Here is a 17,355-nt window from a genome sequence, read left to right as displayed (position 1 = left end):
ACACCGGTTTGGCTCAGTGGATAGAGCGTCGGCCTACGGACTGAAAGGTCCCAGGTTCGATTCCGGTCAAGGGCATGTACCTGGGTTGCGGGCGCATCCCCAGTGGGAGATGTGCAAGAGGCAGCTGATCGATGTCTCTCTCTCATAGATGTTTCTGAGTCTCTATCTCTCTCCCTTCCTCTCTGTAAAAAATCAATAAAATATATTTAAAAAAAAAAAGTAGTTTCAAGTTTACAGCAAAACTGAGTGGAAGGTACAGAGATTTCCTATACACCCCTTGCTCCCACACATGCATAGCCTGTTCCCTTATTCAAATATATTTATATTTTAAGACTATTACTGCCAAAGACCAAGAGTAGTTTAGATGAGACTCTTATCTTCCTTTACACAATGCGAAGGGAACTGTGAAGTAAAGAAAATAATTTGCCCAGCCATTTCCACAACCAAAAAGCTCAAATCTCACTGCTAAAAAAGTGCATTCAAAATACTGGCTTTTAACCTCAAATTTTGAAACTGAAATTGTATTGTCTCCCTTTTTGTACTGCTAAGGTGTTATTGGCTTGTAGTTTTGCAGGGGATTTGGGGGCGGTAAGTGTAAGTGATGCGTAGACAGTTGCAAGGTCACCGTTTCCTCTAGGAAAGGTCAAGGGCATGTTCCTCTGGGCACCTCCAGGTCAGGCACTGCCTTTTCCCCATCCCCCCACAGCACCAACACTGGTGAACTGAACGGGTACTGGGAACCCTACTATAGGAGAAAAACATGATTAGCCTTCACTGTACAAGTAATTTCACAAAACCATTCGAATGAGAACTGCATGTACTGACTCCTGTATGGTCAGTTACTATGTATCCCTGAAAATGACATTGTAAAGTAGACGATTTCCCCCCCAAAAGAGATGTTAGCACAGGGCAGGACTAAGTTCCTGACCAAACAACCGGCACCTAACAAATCAGATATGAGCCAGGAGAAATGGCTAGAGCACTACCTAGGGTATAATTGTAAGGCACCATGGTAATTACAGAGTATAATTTTGCTCTTTATCCTGCAAAACAGGCATAAAAGCATTTTACAGAGAGGCCACAATATATTACAAAAAGTACATATGTAACACTTGAAGTGCAACTCCACTGCAGTAAAAGTTTTAATTTCTGCATTTAGTATGTTTATTAGACATTATATAACTACTTAACAAAATGTCTGCTACCCTTATAAGAATTTTGTTACAGGTGGGGAAAATTTAGATGGTGCAAACCTCTTAAAACTGTACTGGGAAAACTTTAATGGTGGTGATTCTCTTTTCTTTGATAAACTATCTCTATAAGTACAGGCATTCAAAACTTGTAAGATCCCAATACACTGTTCAAAGGTAGAGTGAGTGATCATTTATCTAAAGCAGCAGCCACAGTGGCACTTAAAAGGGTGAAGACAACTTATAGTTGTCAGAGAGTGGAGAACTCTAATTCTCAAGTTCTACTTGTTTTCTTTGCTCTTGCTTCCCACCCAACAAGCTCATCAATGTTCTTTGTGGGCTTGGGTGGGGAGAGAGAGAAGAAACAAAAGGGTGTAAAGAGAATGGATCCAGAAGCCAGGATGCGCCACACAGTCCCTGGTCCCTGGGTTCTTTTTTCTAACAGTAATATGTCCAAATTACCCCCACCGATAAAAATGCATTCATACATCCTGCCGAAATGGGTTAAAAGCAGCAACAAGCAAGAACACAGCACATACAATATTTCCTTATCAGTCAAAATCTAAATACAGAAACTCAATTTACCTTGTAGAATTTGATGATATCTTCCTTGGTAAGTGTCTTTAAATATGCAACTTCTGTATTGTCTGAAAAAGTAATCATACAATAATTTACTAATAATCCCATGTTAAGTAGCCCCGAATACTATATGAAATGACAATATACTTCATTTCAACAGTCCTAAGTATCCATATTTTTAAGTGATCAGCTGCTCCTACAAATGGTAAGGAATAAATTTCAAGTAAAAAGTTAAGAGGATATCCTGGCTTTCTACATTTGAGCTGTTGGGTCTTGGGCTAGTCATTTCCACTTTTCTGGGCCTCTGTTTCCTCATCCTGAAATTGGGACTAATAACTACTTAATGGGGCTGTAGTGAGAACAAGAAAAATGATAAATAACAGTAACACATAGCTAGGGCACATGGCAAATGCTCAGTAAAAGGTCAGTACTATATGAACAGTGAATACAACAGCTTGAAATTTTACAGGTAAGGAAACAGAGGCCCAAAAAGGTAAGCTGGCCAAGACCTTCAGCTTATCGGTATCAGAATGAGAACACAACCCAACTCTCCTGACTTCCATTGTAGCTTAGCGCACCCACTGTTCTCTCCGCTCTAGAAGAGAGGTAGAAGGGAGCTGGTAAGCAGGAGGCTCTGGGGAGCATAGCTTTCCCAAATCTAAAAGCACTGAGACAGTTTTGGAGATCCCTAAAGGCAAATGTTTGAACCCCAGTGCCTCCAGGGCAGCACTGCCTCAAGAGAGTTGAATCTGCAAATTTTTCTTTTTCTTTTTTTCAGTGTTATGGAATATTGCCTACATATCCATGCTCAGAGCCTCGGGGCACAGTGATTGAGCACAAAAAGTGAAGTAAGATTTATTATTAGTGTGTTAGTATGAGATACAGGTAGATCCAGCTCTAGCTTCTGAGAAGAAAAAAAGATCAAGTTTCTAATAGGAAAGTTATACTAAATAATGGTTTTTTAAGAAGTGCTGTACTCCCATTCCCCTCCCAAATCAGTACTAGACCATCACCTACAAAATGAATGGCCTCAATGTCCTTAAAAGTTACGTGTACATGCCATGAATGTTGGGGCCCTCATTTTGCCTTACCTCTGTCAAAATTGTATTGCTGGGAGATGATTTCCCCCCAGTATTTAGCACACTCTGCAGACAGTTTCTTTGGTTTGTCTAGTCGGCGAATTGCTAACGCCTGAATGTGTTTTTGGAAGGCCTCATCTGTCATGTCCTCTATGGACTTTTCCATGGTGACTAAGAAAGCCTCCACTCTGCTTTCTAGGTAGTGAGGAGGCTTTTCCGACTGGATGATGAATCGTAAGCCCTGTATGCCGTTGGCTCGACGTGGACCACTGAAGACGATATAGCCTGAAACATAAACACCAGCCAGTCAGGACCTTGGCATTTGAGACTCAGACTTTTAATCTTTCAAAAATTATGCTGTTAGAGCAAATAAAATCCACATTAGGGTTTTATGTTATTAACCTCTGAAGAAAAATGAATAATTAAAGTATCTTCAGGACAAAGCAGAAGAGCTCTCTAAAGAATAGTCAAAAAGTTAGTGATAACTCTTTCTTCTTAATACAAAAATAAAACAAAAAGAACCCTATTTATCATTCAGCTCAACATCCCACAACTCCTAGTTATCTGCTAGTTAATCCCCTTCAATCTAGGTTAAAGTTATTTCCATCCCTGTCCATTGTCCTGCCACTGTTTCCTTCCACATCCAAGTTTCTGATGTGAACTCGCTTCTACCACTGAATTTTGTTAGGTAACCCACTCCTAGACCAACTCCATGCAGACTGGAAATCTCTAGAGACTGAGCTCATGCACTACTACCTCCCCTTAACATCTTTTCTAAACTAAACCTGTGGCGTGCCTCCTTCAGCTGCACGGCCCTGGACCACACTTCTGAAACGCTCTTCACTACAACCTTCAGAGTTTAAACCACACTGTACTATAATTCTTATTATCCCTTTACAGGTCTGCCTTCCTGATTAGATTGTGAGCTCCCTGAAGGGAAGGTCCAGCCATAACAGCTATGGCCATGGTCTAGCATCTGCCCATGATGGCTGTTGAAAAACAGATTGGTACTTGGAGAGACTCGCCCAAATCCTTCTTCACTGGTTCTTCCCAGTATTACTGGAGCTTCTTTTTTCCCCTCCTTAATCAAACCTGCTAAGATCTCCAAGAATTTAAATAGTACTTAAATCTCTTCCTGAAACATTTCCTCAACACTTACTGAGTAACTTCTATGTGTCCCAACACGAGTAAGAGAAAAAACCTGCACCCTCAGAGAACCCAGTTAGTGAGCCTAAGCTTCCCTGGATGGCCTGCTTCCCACTTTGCCACCCGTAACAGCCTGCCCTTAGCATCCTCTCTCCTCCACACACATCCTCTTTATTGACATGTATGTCATGTAAACATAGTGTCATCTCCTTAAGAACTGCATTTGTGTCTATAAGGTATTAATTGTTTATCTTTTAGAAGTAGATCCCCCATAAACAGGTTTCACAAGTCTTTCTGAATAGAGCGCGCCTGATGCAACACAGAATTTTTTCTGAGGACAACGGTTGCTCCTCAAGGTCTAGGACACCCGCCGCCCCAAGCCTCTCACCCAGCTGCTCCTTGGTGCGCAGGGTGTTGAAGCAGGGCTCAGAGATGATCTGACAGAAGAGCTCCAGGAACATGTTCTCCGAGGTGCTCTGCATGTCTGTCTGGTAGTAGATCTCGATGCCACAGTTATTGTGAACTTCATTCCTCTGCTGGTAAACAAACCACCCTTCTAGAAGAGAATAACACATTCAAACACTTTTTTAGGGCTCAGGAAGGTTAGTGTTTTGTTTGAAAAGTTGTTCAATTTGATGGATGTTTTTTGGCAATTCCAAATTGCAATTAATTTATTAGAATGTGAAATTCAGCCGAAACCGGTTTGGCTCAGTGAATAGAGCATCGGCCTGCGGACTGAAAGGTTCCAGGTTCGATTCCGGTCAAGGGCATGTACCTGGGTTGCGGGCACATCCGCAGTGGGAGATGTGCAGGAGGCAGCTGATCGATGTTTCTCTCTCATCGATGTTTCTGACTCTCTATCTCTCTCCCTTCCTCTCTGTAAAAAATCAATAAAATATATTTAAAAAAAAGAAAAGAATGTGAAATTCCAATTACCTCTGGGAATCCTATTACAGTGATTTGTATGTGGTGGGCCCCCATTAAACATGCACTGAATTTAAAAAGCAAAGAACTTATGAAAGACTAAATATTTTATGACTAAGTATTAATGCTAAATAAGATCCATAGTTAATAAAATGAACAATGTAGTGTATGTACTAAATTATAACTAGCTAATACATGTGAAAACCTCAATAGAAATAACACCTGTTTTCATAACCATACAAAAAATGTTAATTACTAGTTGTGCCTTTATTACCTTGAGTTTCTATTTAACTTTCTATTCCCAATACTGCTTACTCACACCCACACTAACGGTCTTTTTCCAGATTTACACCAATGTGTACAATGCCTAACATCTCACTTTAAAGAGGAGAAAACTGAGACCCTGAGAAGGGGGCAACATGTCCAAGTCCTTTAGCTGGGACTAAAACTCAGGTACACTGATCAAACATTTCATCAAAATTATGAATAGACAATTATGCTTTATGATCTGATAACTTTATTTCAAGAACAATAAATGTGAAGAAGCAAATATACAGTGCTTAGTATGTAGTACTGTATGACTCACAAACGTAAGATTTCTCAGACACAGTAGTAATGACAGGCTTGCTCGCTCTTCTAGAGGCTAAATTAGGCATCAGCAGTAAAGGGCAGCAGAGCAGCCTGGACTTGCATTGCACCTATTTCCCTTTTCTGACCAGGTCCAACTCGGCCTAACAGTCAAACTTATCCCGGCAGCACTAAGTTTCCTCCTATCAGAAGAGGAAGGAGAACACAGGCTGTAATCCACCTTCCCACACACACTGCCAGCCTTTTCATACTCATCCCCCAATGTCTCCTTCACAATGCCTGAATTTTTTCTTTTTAAACTGTTAGCATTGTCCCATGGAGAGTTAGTGAAGGACTACTTAAGATATTCATTACTGATCAGCTGGCTAAATTAGAATGTTTCCTAACACCTAGCATTTTGAGAAGGGGATTTGAATTGAGTAATTTGTGAGAATGGGGAAATCTGTGAGGGCATTTGAGAGACAAAAGAGATAGGTCCTAGGAGAAGCTAGAGAAGGCAGGAGGTGAAATACAAAGAGGTGTGAAAGGTAGATTTCCCTTTGAATTTTGTTTCTAGGCCTGCATCACTTTGCAGTGACTGAGGAACAAGGTAGCATTAGTCTGAGATGAACCATCACCAGGTCAGTGAGGACTGGTCATGCAGAACTGCAGAGCTGTGCTCAAGGTATCCTTGCACATTCAACTATGACATCCTGAGGCGACACTATGTTCAAGCTGCTCTCACAACTGCTCAAATGAGGCAGGCACAGACCCTATAAGCTAACGAAGGACACGGAGATGCACTTCAATCCCAACGCAAGACGAGGTTGAGCAGCTTCAATAAGGAAAGGTTCGGGAAGCCTGTGCTGGGAAGTCGAGGAAGTGATCACTCCAGCTGGGAGCTTTACAAAAAGTGTGGTGGGCTAGGGGGCTTATCACATGTGTTTGGAAGGATGAATAGGGTGTAGACATAGGTCTATGAGGAAAAGAGGGGTGGGTGAGGGAGAGAGCAACATTTCAGGAGTATAAAATAGCTGGGGAAAAAGACATAGACCATACATGCCTGGGGAACGGCCAATAATCGAGTCTGGCTAAAAAAAACCAATGCTTTTCATTCCTGGTCTAATAATGCCCCACTAAACAATTTTGAACAATATTGCAAATAATGCTTAATGAGTTTTTATACCAACAGAAACCATTATTAATGCAAAAGTAATTTGACATTGGAACTCTGATATATTAATTATTATCCGTTATGTTAAAATTCCTCATAAAATATCCATGAAATAATACATGTTGTTATCTGGATCTATAGCTTTCCTAAAACTATTTCTGCCAAAGACCCCTATGGACTTCCCATTAGATATTATAAGTCTAGTTTTTATAAATTTTATTTCATGATTCATGATCAATATTTCTTTAGCTTTGTGATATGTTTACTTCCTAACTCCTCTACACTCAATTACCCATCAATTCCAGTATCATTCTCTTCAAAATAATGGCCTACCTCCAATATCATCTCTTTGGTCCACTTACTGAGAATTTTGTGACAGAATTACCTATCATTAATCATACCTCTATAAATAGTAGAGGATCCTGTAGTTCTTTACCATAAAACAACACATTATCATCCAAATGAATTTGGTCTACCTGTAATTACCCACAATATTATGTCAAAGTTATCTATTACCAAAGTTATAACATTTCAACTTACTGTCAGGGAGCTGAACTTCTCTGTACCGAACCAGTTGACTTGGAAGGAGAGGTTTTGTATGAGCATGTTCAATAAGAGTGTCCTCAACCATCTGCATAATTCCTAATGCAGCCTGTGGAAAAGACAGGTCACAGTAATTACAAGAACACAAATATATCTTGTCTGTGAAAATAAATATAGTATATTGCATGATAGCCCATGCAATATGAAAATATGCCTGTGAAATAAACCAGCTTACTTTACCATAAAAAATGGGTTTTTAAATCTTAAATACATTTGATCCTACTCAAATGGGTGAAAATTGAATTTGTCAATTTGCAATAGTCACTATGGTAGTAGTGAAGAGAAACAGAGATCCAGACCATCTTGATGCTGGGAAAGGCATTGCTAAAGCTGGAGAGGTACTGGTAATGGAAAGCTAGTCACCCCAAGTGAATGACAGCTATGGTTACCGCAAAGCAAAAGAGCTGGGCATAAGGTTGTTTTTTTGTTTTTTTTAAATATATTTTATTGATTTTTTACAGAGAGGAAGGGAGAGGGATAGAGAGTTAGAAACATCCATGAGAGAGAAACATCGATCAGCTGCCTCCTGCACACTCCCCAATGGGGCTGTGCCCACAACCAAGGCACATGCCCTTGACTGGAATCGAACCTGGGACCCTTGAGTCCGCAGGCCGATGCTCTATTCACTGAGCCAAACTGGTTAGGGCAAGGTTTTATTTTTTAATAAAACCGACCTTGCTAAGAACCCTGCCTCTGCCACTGGGCGTACTGTTTTGGAGACAGTATATAGCAGAGTGGTAGAGAGGGTGGGCTCTTGAGACAGACTGCCATAGGAATTCTGGAGTGCTAAACTTGGCCTTTAACTATTTAATTTAATCCTAAAACTATAATTTTACAAATAGGAAAACTGAGCACAGACAGGTTAAGATCTTTTCAGAAGATTGCATTATCTAATATGTGACACAGTTAGGATTCGAATCCAGGCTGTTTGATTCCACACCATGTGCACCTAGTCACTACACCAGGGGTGGGGAACCTTTTTCTGCTAAGGGTTATTTGGATATTTCTAACATCCTTCATGGACCATAGAAAATTATCAACTTAAAAGTTAGCCTGCTACATTTGGTCAAACATTTAATTAACTCATCCCTATGCCTTGGCAGGGCCAGATCAAATGATTTTGAGAGCCTTATGTGGCCCACAGGCCAGATGTTCCCCACTCCTGCTGTCCTACACAGAATGAGGATAATTTTCCCCACTTCCTTCTGTAATTGCGCAAGGCAGGCAACAGCAGAGCACAGCCATGACAGTAGGTCCACAGTTAACAGTAATCTTCCATCATTCTGCTCCCCTATGCCTCCATAGAGCAGAGAGGGTTGAGTGAACACTGATGTGCTATTATAATCACACTGTGGTGGTTAACAGCTTTAGACAGACGAGGGTAAAGAATCTCTTGCACTGATTCATGAAAGATTGCTAAAACTTTAACCACCCACCTGCTTTGTTATGTTTCCATGGAGAAGGGCTTCAATGTGCAGCCGTGACAGGAGCTGAGGTATAAAGGCCTTAAGGCGAGGAAGGGTGACATCTGTGAAGGTGTAAGAAATACAGACTCTACTTATGAGGTGTTTTTTTAAAAAAAGTCAACTTGAGACTTACACAAGAGTTCAGAATTCAAAAATAGTAGAGAGAGTTCCTGTATGCCCTTCACCCAGTTTTTCCTAATGTTAACAGTTTTCATAACCACGGTGCAATGTCAAAACTATGAAACTAACACTAGCACAATACTATTAACTAAAATACAGACTTTATTTGGATTTCCATTTTTCCACTAATCTCTCTTCTGTTCTAGGATGTAACCTGCAACTCCACCTCGCATTTAGTTGTCATGTGTCCTTATTTCCTCCCACCTGTGATAGTTCCTTGGTCTTTCCTTGTCTTTAATGATCTTAATACTTATGAAGAGCATTGTTCAGTTATTTTATAGAATGACCTTTATCTGGGTTTGGCTAGTGTCTTCTCATGATTAAATTGAGCTTATGTCTTACTAGGAAGAATACCACAGAGGTACCATGCCTTTCTCAGAGCACCACACCAGGGGTTCATAGTGTTGTACGCTGTAGTATTGGTGAAGTTAACACTGATCATTTGGTTGGGGTGGTGTCTGCCAGATGTCATTGCTGTGAGTGCACTATTTTATTCTTTTGGTTATAACTGAGTAACTCATGTAGGCTCTACAAGCAATTAGGAAAAGCTCATCAACACTTACTTTTCTCATTGTAATTAATAAATAATTTATTTGGGGGAAATACTTTGAAACTATACAAACATCCTGTTTTTCCTAAACTTTTACCTACTAATTTTAGCATCCATTGGTGTATATTGCCTGCAGCAATTATTATTTTGGCATTCTAATAGTGAGTTTTCTACTCTCCACTTTCCTTCTACATGTACTGACTTAGTTCTTCAATAAGTAAGAGTTCTTCCTTTTCCATCAGGACCATATTAGTAATTGCTACAGTGGATGCTAAAATTAGTGACTGAAATTTAAAGAGAGACATGGAAAAGGAATTAACAAGTGCTTACTATTGGCTGGCATCTTATAGATGTTATAAACTGTAAAGTGTGTGCTATTATCCCCATTTTAAAGATGAGAAAACTGAAGTTTAGAAAATATACGTTTCCTGACCAAAATCATCAAGTTATTAAGTTGCAGAGCTGGCATCTGATCCTTGGTCTAACTTCAAAGTGCACACTTGTCCTTCTCCATTGCACTGCCGAAGGACCCTTCACCCCCTTAGCACTCTTTGCAGGCCTACCCCTTTGCCTCTACTGAAATGATCTGTTTACATTGATGCTTTGCCACTAGACTGGAGCTCCCGGATCAAAGAAACCCCATATAAATGATCTTTTTATTTTTAATCTACTGGAGTCCAGGACCTGGTGCATCGCAGGCAGTCGGTAGATACTGTTGGACCACAATGAACTCAGGTTCTTGCTATGCCATCACCTGAATAGCTGACTGACTTAAGAGTCAGAGGGAGTCAGCCTCTCACATGAACTGTCTCCAGACTAAGCCACATTGGCATTACTGGATTATTGTGTGTGTGTGTGTGTATATGTGTGTGTGTGTGTATGTATACATATATATATATATATAAAACAGAACAGAATGGTTACTCATTAAGAATTTCAACTAAAAAAGTGCTGACTTTCTCTTTATAAAATATAATTTAGGAAGGTTTCACATGCTTATGAGATACTAGTACGTAAGAGCTTATTCTGCTTAAGATTCACATAACATCTGACCCAGAAACTAAAAAACTTCTGCTTTTTGATTATTCTGAATACAGGTTCAGTTTCTTGAAAAATGTATTTAAAATCAATTATGTGGTTATTGTTGTTTTAAAGGATCTCATTGTTTTATTTTTTATTATATTTTTATTGATTTCAGAGAGGAAGGGAGAGGGAGACAGAAACATCAATGATGAGAGAGAATCACCTATCAGCTGACTCCTGCACACTCCCCACTGGGGATTGAGCCCACAACCTAAGTATGTGCCCCCAACCAGAATCGAACCTGGGACCCTTCAGTTTGCAGGCTGGGCTCTATCTACTAAGCCAAACCAGCTAGGGCTGGTTGTTGTTTTTTAAAAATGCAAAATTCTTGCTATTAACTGGATGTAACTATTTGGCGGGGGGGAGGCATATTAACTATCCAAATTAAAAATGTACCTGCTTCAACAATAACAAATATATAAATATAAAAATAATGTATCTACCCAGCCAGTGTGGTGTTGACTTATGAACCAGGTCAGGGCACATGCCTGGGTTGTGGGCTCGATCACATTGTGGGGCGTGCAGGAGATAGCTGATCAATGATACTCTCTCATCATTGATGTTTCTGTCTCTTTCTCCCTCTCCTTTCCTCTTGGAAATCAATAAAATATATATTTAAAAAAATCAATAAAATATATTTTTGTTCTAGTTAATGAATTTTATAATCTATATACTCCTACCCAATGCCTGAGACAACCAATAAAATAATGATTTTTCAATACTCTGTGCTCTTAATTTGTCACTGAAGACATTTAAAGCATAGTGTTACATAAGAAGGACTTAATATAAAAGATCATTAAAAATTCAATAACATTCTTTTTCCTTATGGCTGAGCATGTAGGAAGAAAGATTAATTGGTAAAGTAACACCAAGAAATGAAAAAGATAAAAATAATAAAGGTTGATGTCAGTCTTCATTCTTTTCAATGAAGGACCCCTAAAAGTAATTTCATTTCATTCATTAAGCATTCATTAGACACACATAGAGCATATAACATAAGATGAGATACTAAATAAAGAGGATAAAAGGCAGGCATAATTACTACCCTCAAAGAATTTACAACTTTCAAGCAAACCTATGAAAACTAGAATTAAAATTTTAGAAAACAACAAGAGACGACCCTTCAGTCTTTCTACAGTTCCTAGTTTTTAACTGAACTAAACTGATGGACAGATGCCTGAGTACTCCCTACAGGGTAAGACTTTCAAACCTAGTAGCCGTTTTCTCCTTTTCTGAAAACAGCATTAATAGGGTAAGTGCTTTGGTCATCTTGTCATCTGCAGAAATCTATGAACAGTTCTAATTAACTGCTGTTGGTCCAGGTTGAAAATAGCAAATGTGGGTCAACTGCCTGAATACCAAAGCCACTTCAACGGTCACCACTGTTTTCATAAAAAAGTATGCAAATCTGGGTTTAAGAGCACTCTAAGTTATTAGAAAGCATAAACACTAGATGTCAGCATACAATAAAATTATTTTAGGAAAAAATGAAGAAAGTATTATGCTATAAGTAGAAACAGAGTCTCACCATCCAGGGCTTCTTTTAATTCATCTTTTGTCCAGGCCACCTCGGTCATCAGGAGGCGGAGGTAGTACATGGCGTGCTGGTGAGGCTGTTCAGCTCGGAAATTGTTAAGAGATCGCATATACTAGTGAAGGAATACATGGGTTCATTAATTTTATAAGTACTTTAAAAATCATTTCATGGACAAAAAAACCCAACAAATTATAAAAATAAGTTCAGAAAACTTACTGCCTCTTTGATAATTTCAAATCTTTTTTCATCAATCTCAAAGGTAGCCATTTTCTCAATAATCTTCTTTAGCAAAATTGGCTGCTTGTCATTGTAACCTTTCACCGAGAGCTAGAGAAAGAGTTCAAGGTTTTAAAAGTCTAAAAATATGATAAAATATCTTAAGCTTGATTTGTAAACATTCAGGAAATCCCCAAACCAAGTGCTTTAAAATAAAAGTGAAACAAAAAACTCAATTAATTTAACTTCCCATAAATATAGTTTAACACTTAGGAAGATAACATTAATTATTGGTATTTACTAATCACTAAAAGCATGATTTTGCTTTTCTTAGACAAAACCAACAGTAGGAAAACTCATCTGATGCCCAACTGTGGCAGCACACACCATATTATCAAAATTCAAGTTCTCATAAAGTCTAAATTAATTATAGAATGTATTTTAAGTTTAATCTTCAAAAAATTTCTAAGGAATGGTTGGCTTAAGGTTTTTATAGGTGTGGTAAGAAAAATCATAGGGGAGTATTATCTACAAACTATTGGATCTGTCCCCATCTTGTTTATATTTAAATATTTTTAAAAACCTATTTGGAGAAATCAGGCAGTTCCCAATTTTTTATTATGTGGCATTTTGGCACTTTTCTCATATGTCTCACCACATGCTTGCTGGATGAGTTCTGCTGATCTGTCGAAAGCTAATGGCAAAACAGATGTGTAGTGAGGATACACTGGATTTTTGCCTTGGGACAATTTAAGCATAACATTTTGAAAAGTGAGGGATGCATATTATCATATTTCCTATTATTATATTTGCACAAGGTGGCACCTACTGCAATAGAGGTTATCTACCTTATGAAAAGTGATAGGCAAGAACCTCAGCAGAAGTGAAGGTTTGTGGCCATGGAAAGCACATCACATGCTGTGGGAACTACACTGACAATTAGCTGAAAGCCCATTTGTCACAAACAACAAATTTTTATATGAATGGTAATGTGCTACCAAAACTCAATAGTGAAAAGTAAAAAATGGATTTGGAGTTTCAAACTCCAAATAGAACTTCAAATTTCCCTGGACTCTGAGAATGGTTACATTGTATACATTCTTATACATTAAACAAAAGCTACCAGAAAATTTACTTGTGTGAAGAAAAAAAGTTGCTGCAAAATAAATAAAAATTTAAAACCCTAAAATCTTTTGTATAAGAATTTATAAAGAGAAGTACACAGCACATGCTCTCATTTTAGTTGTTACTAAAACATATATTTTCAAGAACAGTGAAGATGAATGTGTGCCATAAAGGGATGTTAATTTGGAAATGAGATATAAGTTTGGAAATATATCACAGTGTCAAGAAAGGCTCTAGTTATTTCTTAGAGTGCATTTAACAATGATTGTTTTGAAACACACTTAAAAATAGTTAATGAAGCATGCTACAAAAAAAGTGAAATGAAAATGCTACAAGTATCTAAACACAGGGATTTTTACTATTGTCAGCAGAAATAAAGGATGCTTATATATAAATAAAATCCAAGCACCACAACAATAGCTATGGACATCTTGCACTTACAGATGTTAAGAAATTCAAACACGTGAAAAGAACAACATGCTTTCAGAGTTAATATGTTAAGAATTTGAAGCAGAGGAACGTGCAAGGGAATGTAGCACATATACATGTTCACAAGATGTACTAAATCATTCATTAGTGTAGCTAATACTAATCTGAGTTCTTCAATCATTAAAAGGGTGCAAGAAAAAAACCATCAATCTTCTTGTTTAAAAATGCAGAAGTTAATAGTTTTCTCACGCTCAACACAATGCTTAAATGCTGTGGTGCCTTTTCTTTGGTTTTCATTTTACTTACAAGTATTGCATTCATTCCTGATGCAATGCCATAGCTCAAACCTGAGAGGCGTGCTGCATATGTATACTCTTTTAAATCATCCTTCAATAACCTGATAAACAGGTATGTCATGTTGCAATGGAGAGGATCAGCATAAATGTAGCGACTAACAAAAAGAAAAACAAAAGAAATGCTTTGATACCTCAAGCAGTGACATGGTAATGAAGAAACATGACCGAAGAGTATGGATATGCAGCCTCATAATCTGAATGGCTAGGGAAATAGTACAGGCCAACCTTATGTTTTACAATGGCAGCAAGATGTCATTCTCTGTTGTCAAAGACCAAGACTTCAGATATAGAATGGGTAAGATCTAAACCTAAATCAGGGTCCAATTTTGTTTGAGGAGAAAAATATGACAATCTGATGAAAGATGTTAAAAGAAAAAAAAGAAATCAAGGAAAATTGGCATAATATGAATGGTAAATTGCTGAATACTTAAAATAAGAGCTAACTTAAAAATTAAATGAGAAAATATGATTAGCCATAAAGATTAAAAAAAGAAATTAAACTCATACCCTCAATCAAAAATGCTTCCATCAAATCAATGCAAAAAAAAATGTTGATGAGTGGAAGGCTCTAAGACGTGGGTACTTACATACATCCCATAGATGGTATTTTGGAGGTCATAGCTCAAGCCTGCTAGCTCTGCTGCATATGCATACTCGTTGAGTGAGTCTTTGAGGAGCTCAAGGTACAAATAGGCCATGTTACAGTGCAAGGGGTCCACATAAGCAAATGGGCTGGAAGAAAATGTTGACAGTAAAATAGCTGATTTATTACTTCCCAATGTAACATGTGGCCTTTCGAGATGGATCAAGAAACTGAATACCAATTCATATACTTTCCTGAAGACAGGGTTTGAATTCTTGAGTCTTCTTCTCATGAGGAAAAACATAAAGTCTAAAAAAGAAGTATGAAACATGCCATGTGTGCTGGTGGAGGCGAAGAGGGAGAGGAACTGCTTACTCCAAATGGTGTGACAGAACTGACAAGTTAGAAGGAGCTGAACCAGCCAAAAACTACGCTCAGGCTAATAGCGGGTATGGTTGAAAGATCCAATTCAGCACTGGCATATTCCTTTCTCCTTCTAAAAGCAAGCCATACCTTGGTGGACAGGACTGTAAGATTGAGAAGTCTGTGTGCTACAATTATACAAACTTCAAAGAGAAACACTATGCTCTGACTGGTGTAGCTCCGTGGATTGAGTGTCATCCCATGCAGCAAGAGGTCACAGTTCAATTCCCAGTCAGGGCATATGCCCAGGGTTTGGGGCTCAATCCCTAGTAGGGAGCATGCAGGTGGCAACAGATCAATGTTTTTCTCTCTCCCTCTCTCCCTTTAAAATCAATAAAAACATCTTTAAAAAAAGAGAAAAATTGAGATCTGTGAAAATGTTCACTTATCTCTGAGTTTCTCACAAACCAATAAAGCTAGAGTAAAATAATTAATGATTTCTACCATATAACTGCAGCCAGAACTAGAAGAAAAAAACTAAAATAGAAAAATATATAAATAAGTAAGAGCAACAAAAGAAATAATGATAGAGCATGTGAGAGCACCTATTTTAAAACTTCGTTTCCCAATTAAGAAACATAATTTTCTTCATGTCATCTGGGCTGGTAAGCAGCAGCGTTAGGATTCAAATTTAAGTCAAATGACTTATGCATCTGACTATATGACACTGCTTACCTTTAAGAGAAGTAACAGATTCCTTCATTGAATACATTTATTACATGCTTTCTCTAATGCTAGGCTCTTCTCTAGCTACTGGGAAGAAAGAAGGGAAAAATCAGGCAAAGTCCCTGACCTCAGAGTTCATAGTCCAGTTGAAGGAGACAAATAATAAATTTAAACATGATACACATCAGGTGTTGATGGTGCTATGGAGGAAAATTAAACAGGAGTGACAGATGGTAGAGGTGGGATAAGAAGATTGCTAAGATGGTTATAAGGTGCCATCTTGGCCCAGACCTGAAGCAAGCAAAGGAGCAAGCCCTGGGCATATCTGGGTAAAGTGGAGAACTTTCAGGTTGAGAAAACAGCTAGTGCAAAGGACCTGAGGCAGGTGCCCGCCTGGCTTATTTGGCAACAAACTGAAAGTTTCACTTTCTCTCCAGCACACTAAACATCACTAATGCACTGATAGCAAAGCCAACACTTTTATCAAAACCTGATAATGAAGCAAAAACAGGGGCACAATGCTTAGTCACTTAGAGAATTAAAATCAAAGGTAAAACTCCAGTTCTACAAACATCCTCCATCTGGAAAATCTAAGTAAATACTGTGTCACTGAATTTTTTAAAGTGTTATTCATGACCAATTTCAGGCAAACAGCAGCTCAGAAACTTAAGGCACAATTCACAAAAGCCAAGTCATCAAAATAAGAGAGTCCATGAAAGGGTTCAGCTCCATAGGCACCTATGCACCTTTCTTAGGTGGAAGTGAAAAGCTAGAAAAAGCCAAGTCTAGGAGATCAAAGCCCTATGGCCAAGCTCAGAATGCCACTCCAGCAAGTGTCCTCAAGGCTGTGTCCATAGCAGCTGTGTTGGTCAACTGGAGAGGGTCCTAAACTAACTTTTAAAAGAGAACATGAGGGAACCAAGATGGCGGCATAGGTAAACACTGGAGATTGCTGCCTCGCACAACCACTTCAAAAATACAACTAAAAGACGGAACAGACATCACCCAGAACCACAGGAAGGCTGGCTGAGGGGAAATTCTTCAACTAGAAGGAAAGAGAACAGCATACTGAGACTCAGAGGAGGCGCAGTGCAGAAAATACAAAGGTGTGGAGGTACGTGCAGAGTGAGCTGGCGGCTGAGGGCGTGGTTGTCTGTTTCAATCGGGAGGGAGTCTCAGGCTCTGAGCTCCAGTTCCAGGCGAGTCTCTGGGGACCCAGGCTCAAACGGGAGAAGCAGGACTGTCTGGCATCGGTCGGAACTCGAGGGCAGCTTTCTCTCCGAGGTTTGCAGCGGTTGCTGGGACTCGGTGAGGCAAAGCCCCTAGGGACAGAACTGAGAGCAGCCATAACTGCTCCCTCCACCTACCCTGTAGATCCCCGGGGACCCGACCCGCCCAAGCCCTGCGCAGAGCCATTTGCGGATAGCCTCAGGCAAATGCTAGATTAGCACCGCCCTAGAGATCCAGCACAGAAGCTCT

General features: G+C 39.0%; 1 protein-coding gene across 1 annotated transcript in view; it reads right to left on the bottom strand.

Moving 5' to 3' along the window:
- The window catches only part of IDE (insulin degrading enzyme), a 63,611-nt gene that overhangs the window by 5,321 nt on the left and 40,935 nt on the right, over positions 1–17,355 (bottom strand). The window contains exons 15-22 of the mRNA XM_015558007.1: positions 14,155–14,299; positions 12,295–12,405; positions 12,070–12,190; positions 8,699–8,790; positions 7,200–7,311; positions 4,383–4,550; positions 2,861–3,133; positions 1,776–1,837 (exon numbers count right to left, since the gene is read on the bottom strand). Of these exons, the coding sequence (XP_015413493.1) occupies positions 1,776–1,837; positions 2,861–3,133; positions 4,383–4,550; positions 7,200–7,311; positions 8,699–8,790; positions 12,070–12,190; positions 12,295–12,405; positions 14,155–14,299 (1,084 nt within the window). The remainder of the gene's footprint in view (positions 1–1,775; positions 1,838–2,860; positions 3,134–4,382; positions 4,551–7,199; positions 7,312–8,698; positions 8,791–12,069; positions 12,191–12,294; positions 12,406–14,154; positions 14,300–17,355) is intronic.

This window comes from Myotis davidii, unplaced genomic scaffold (assembly GCF_000327345.1).
Source record: "Myotis davidii unplaced genomic scaffold, ASM32734v1 scaffold271, whole genome shotgun sequence".
NCBI lineage: Eukaryota > Metazoa > Chordata > Mammalia > Chiroptera > Vespertilionidae > Myotis > Myotis davidii.
This window is presented reverse-complemented; position numbering and strand designations above follow the sequence as displayed.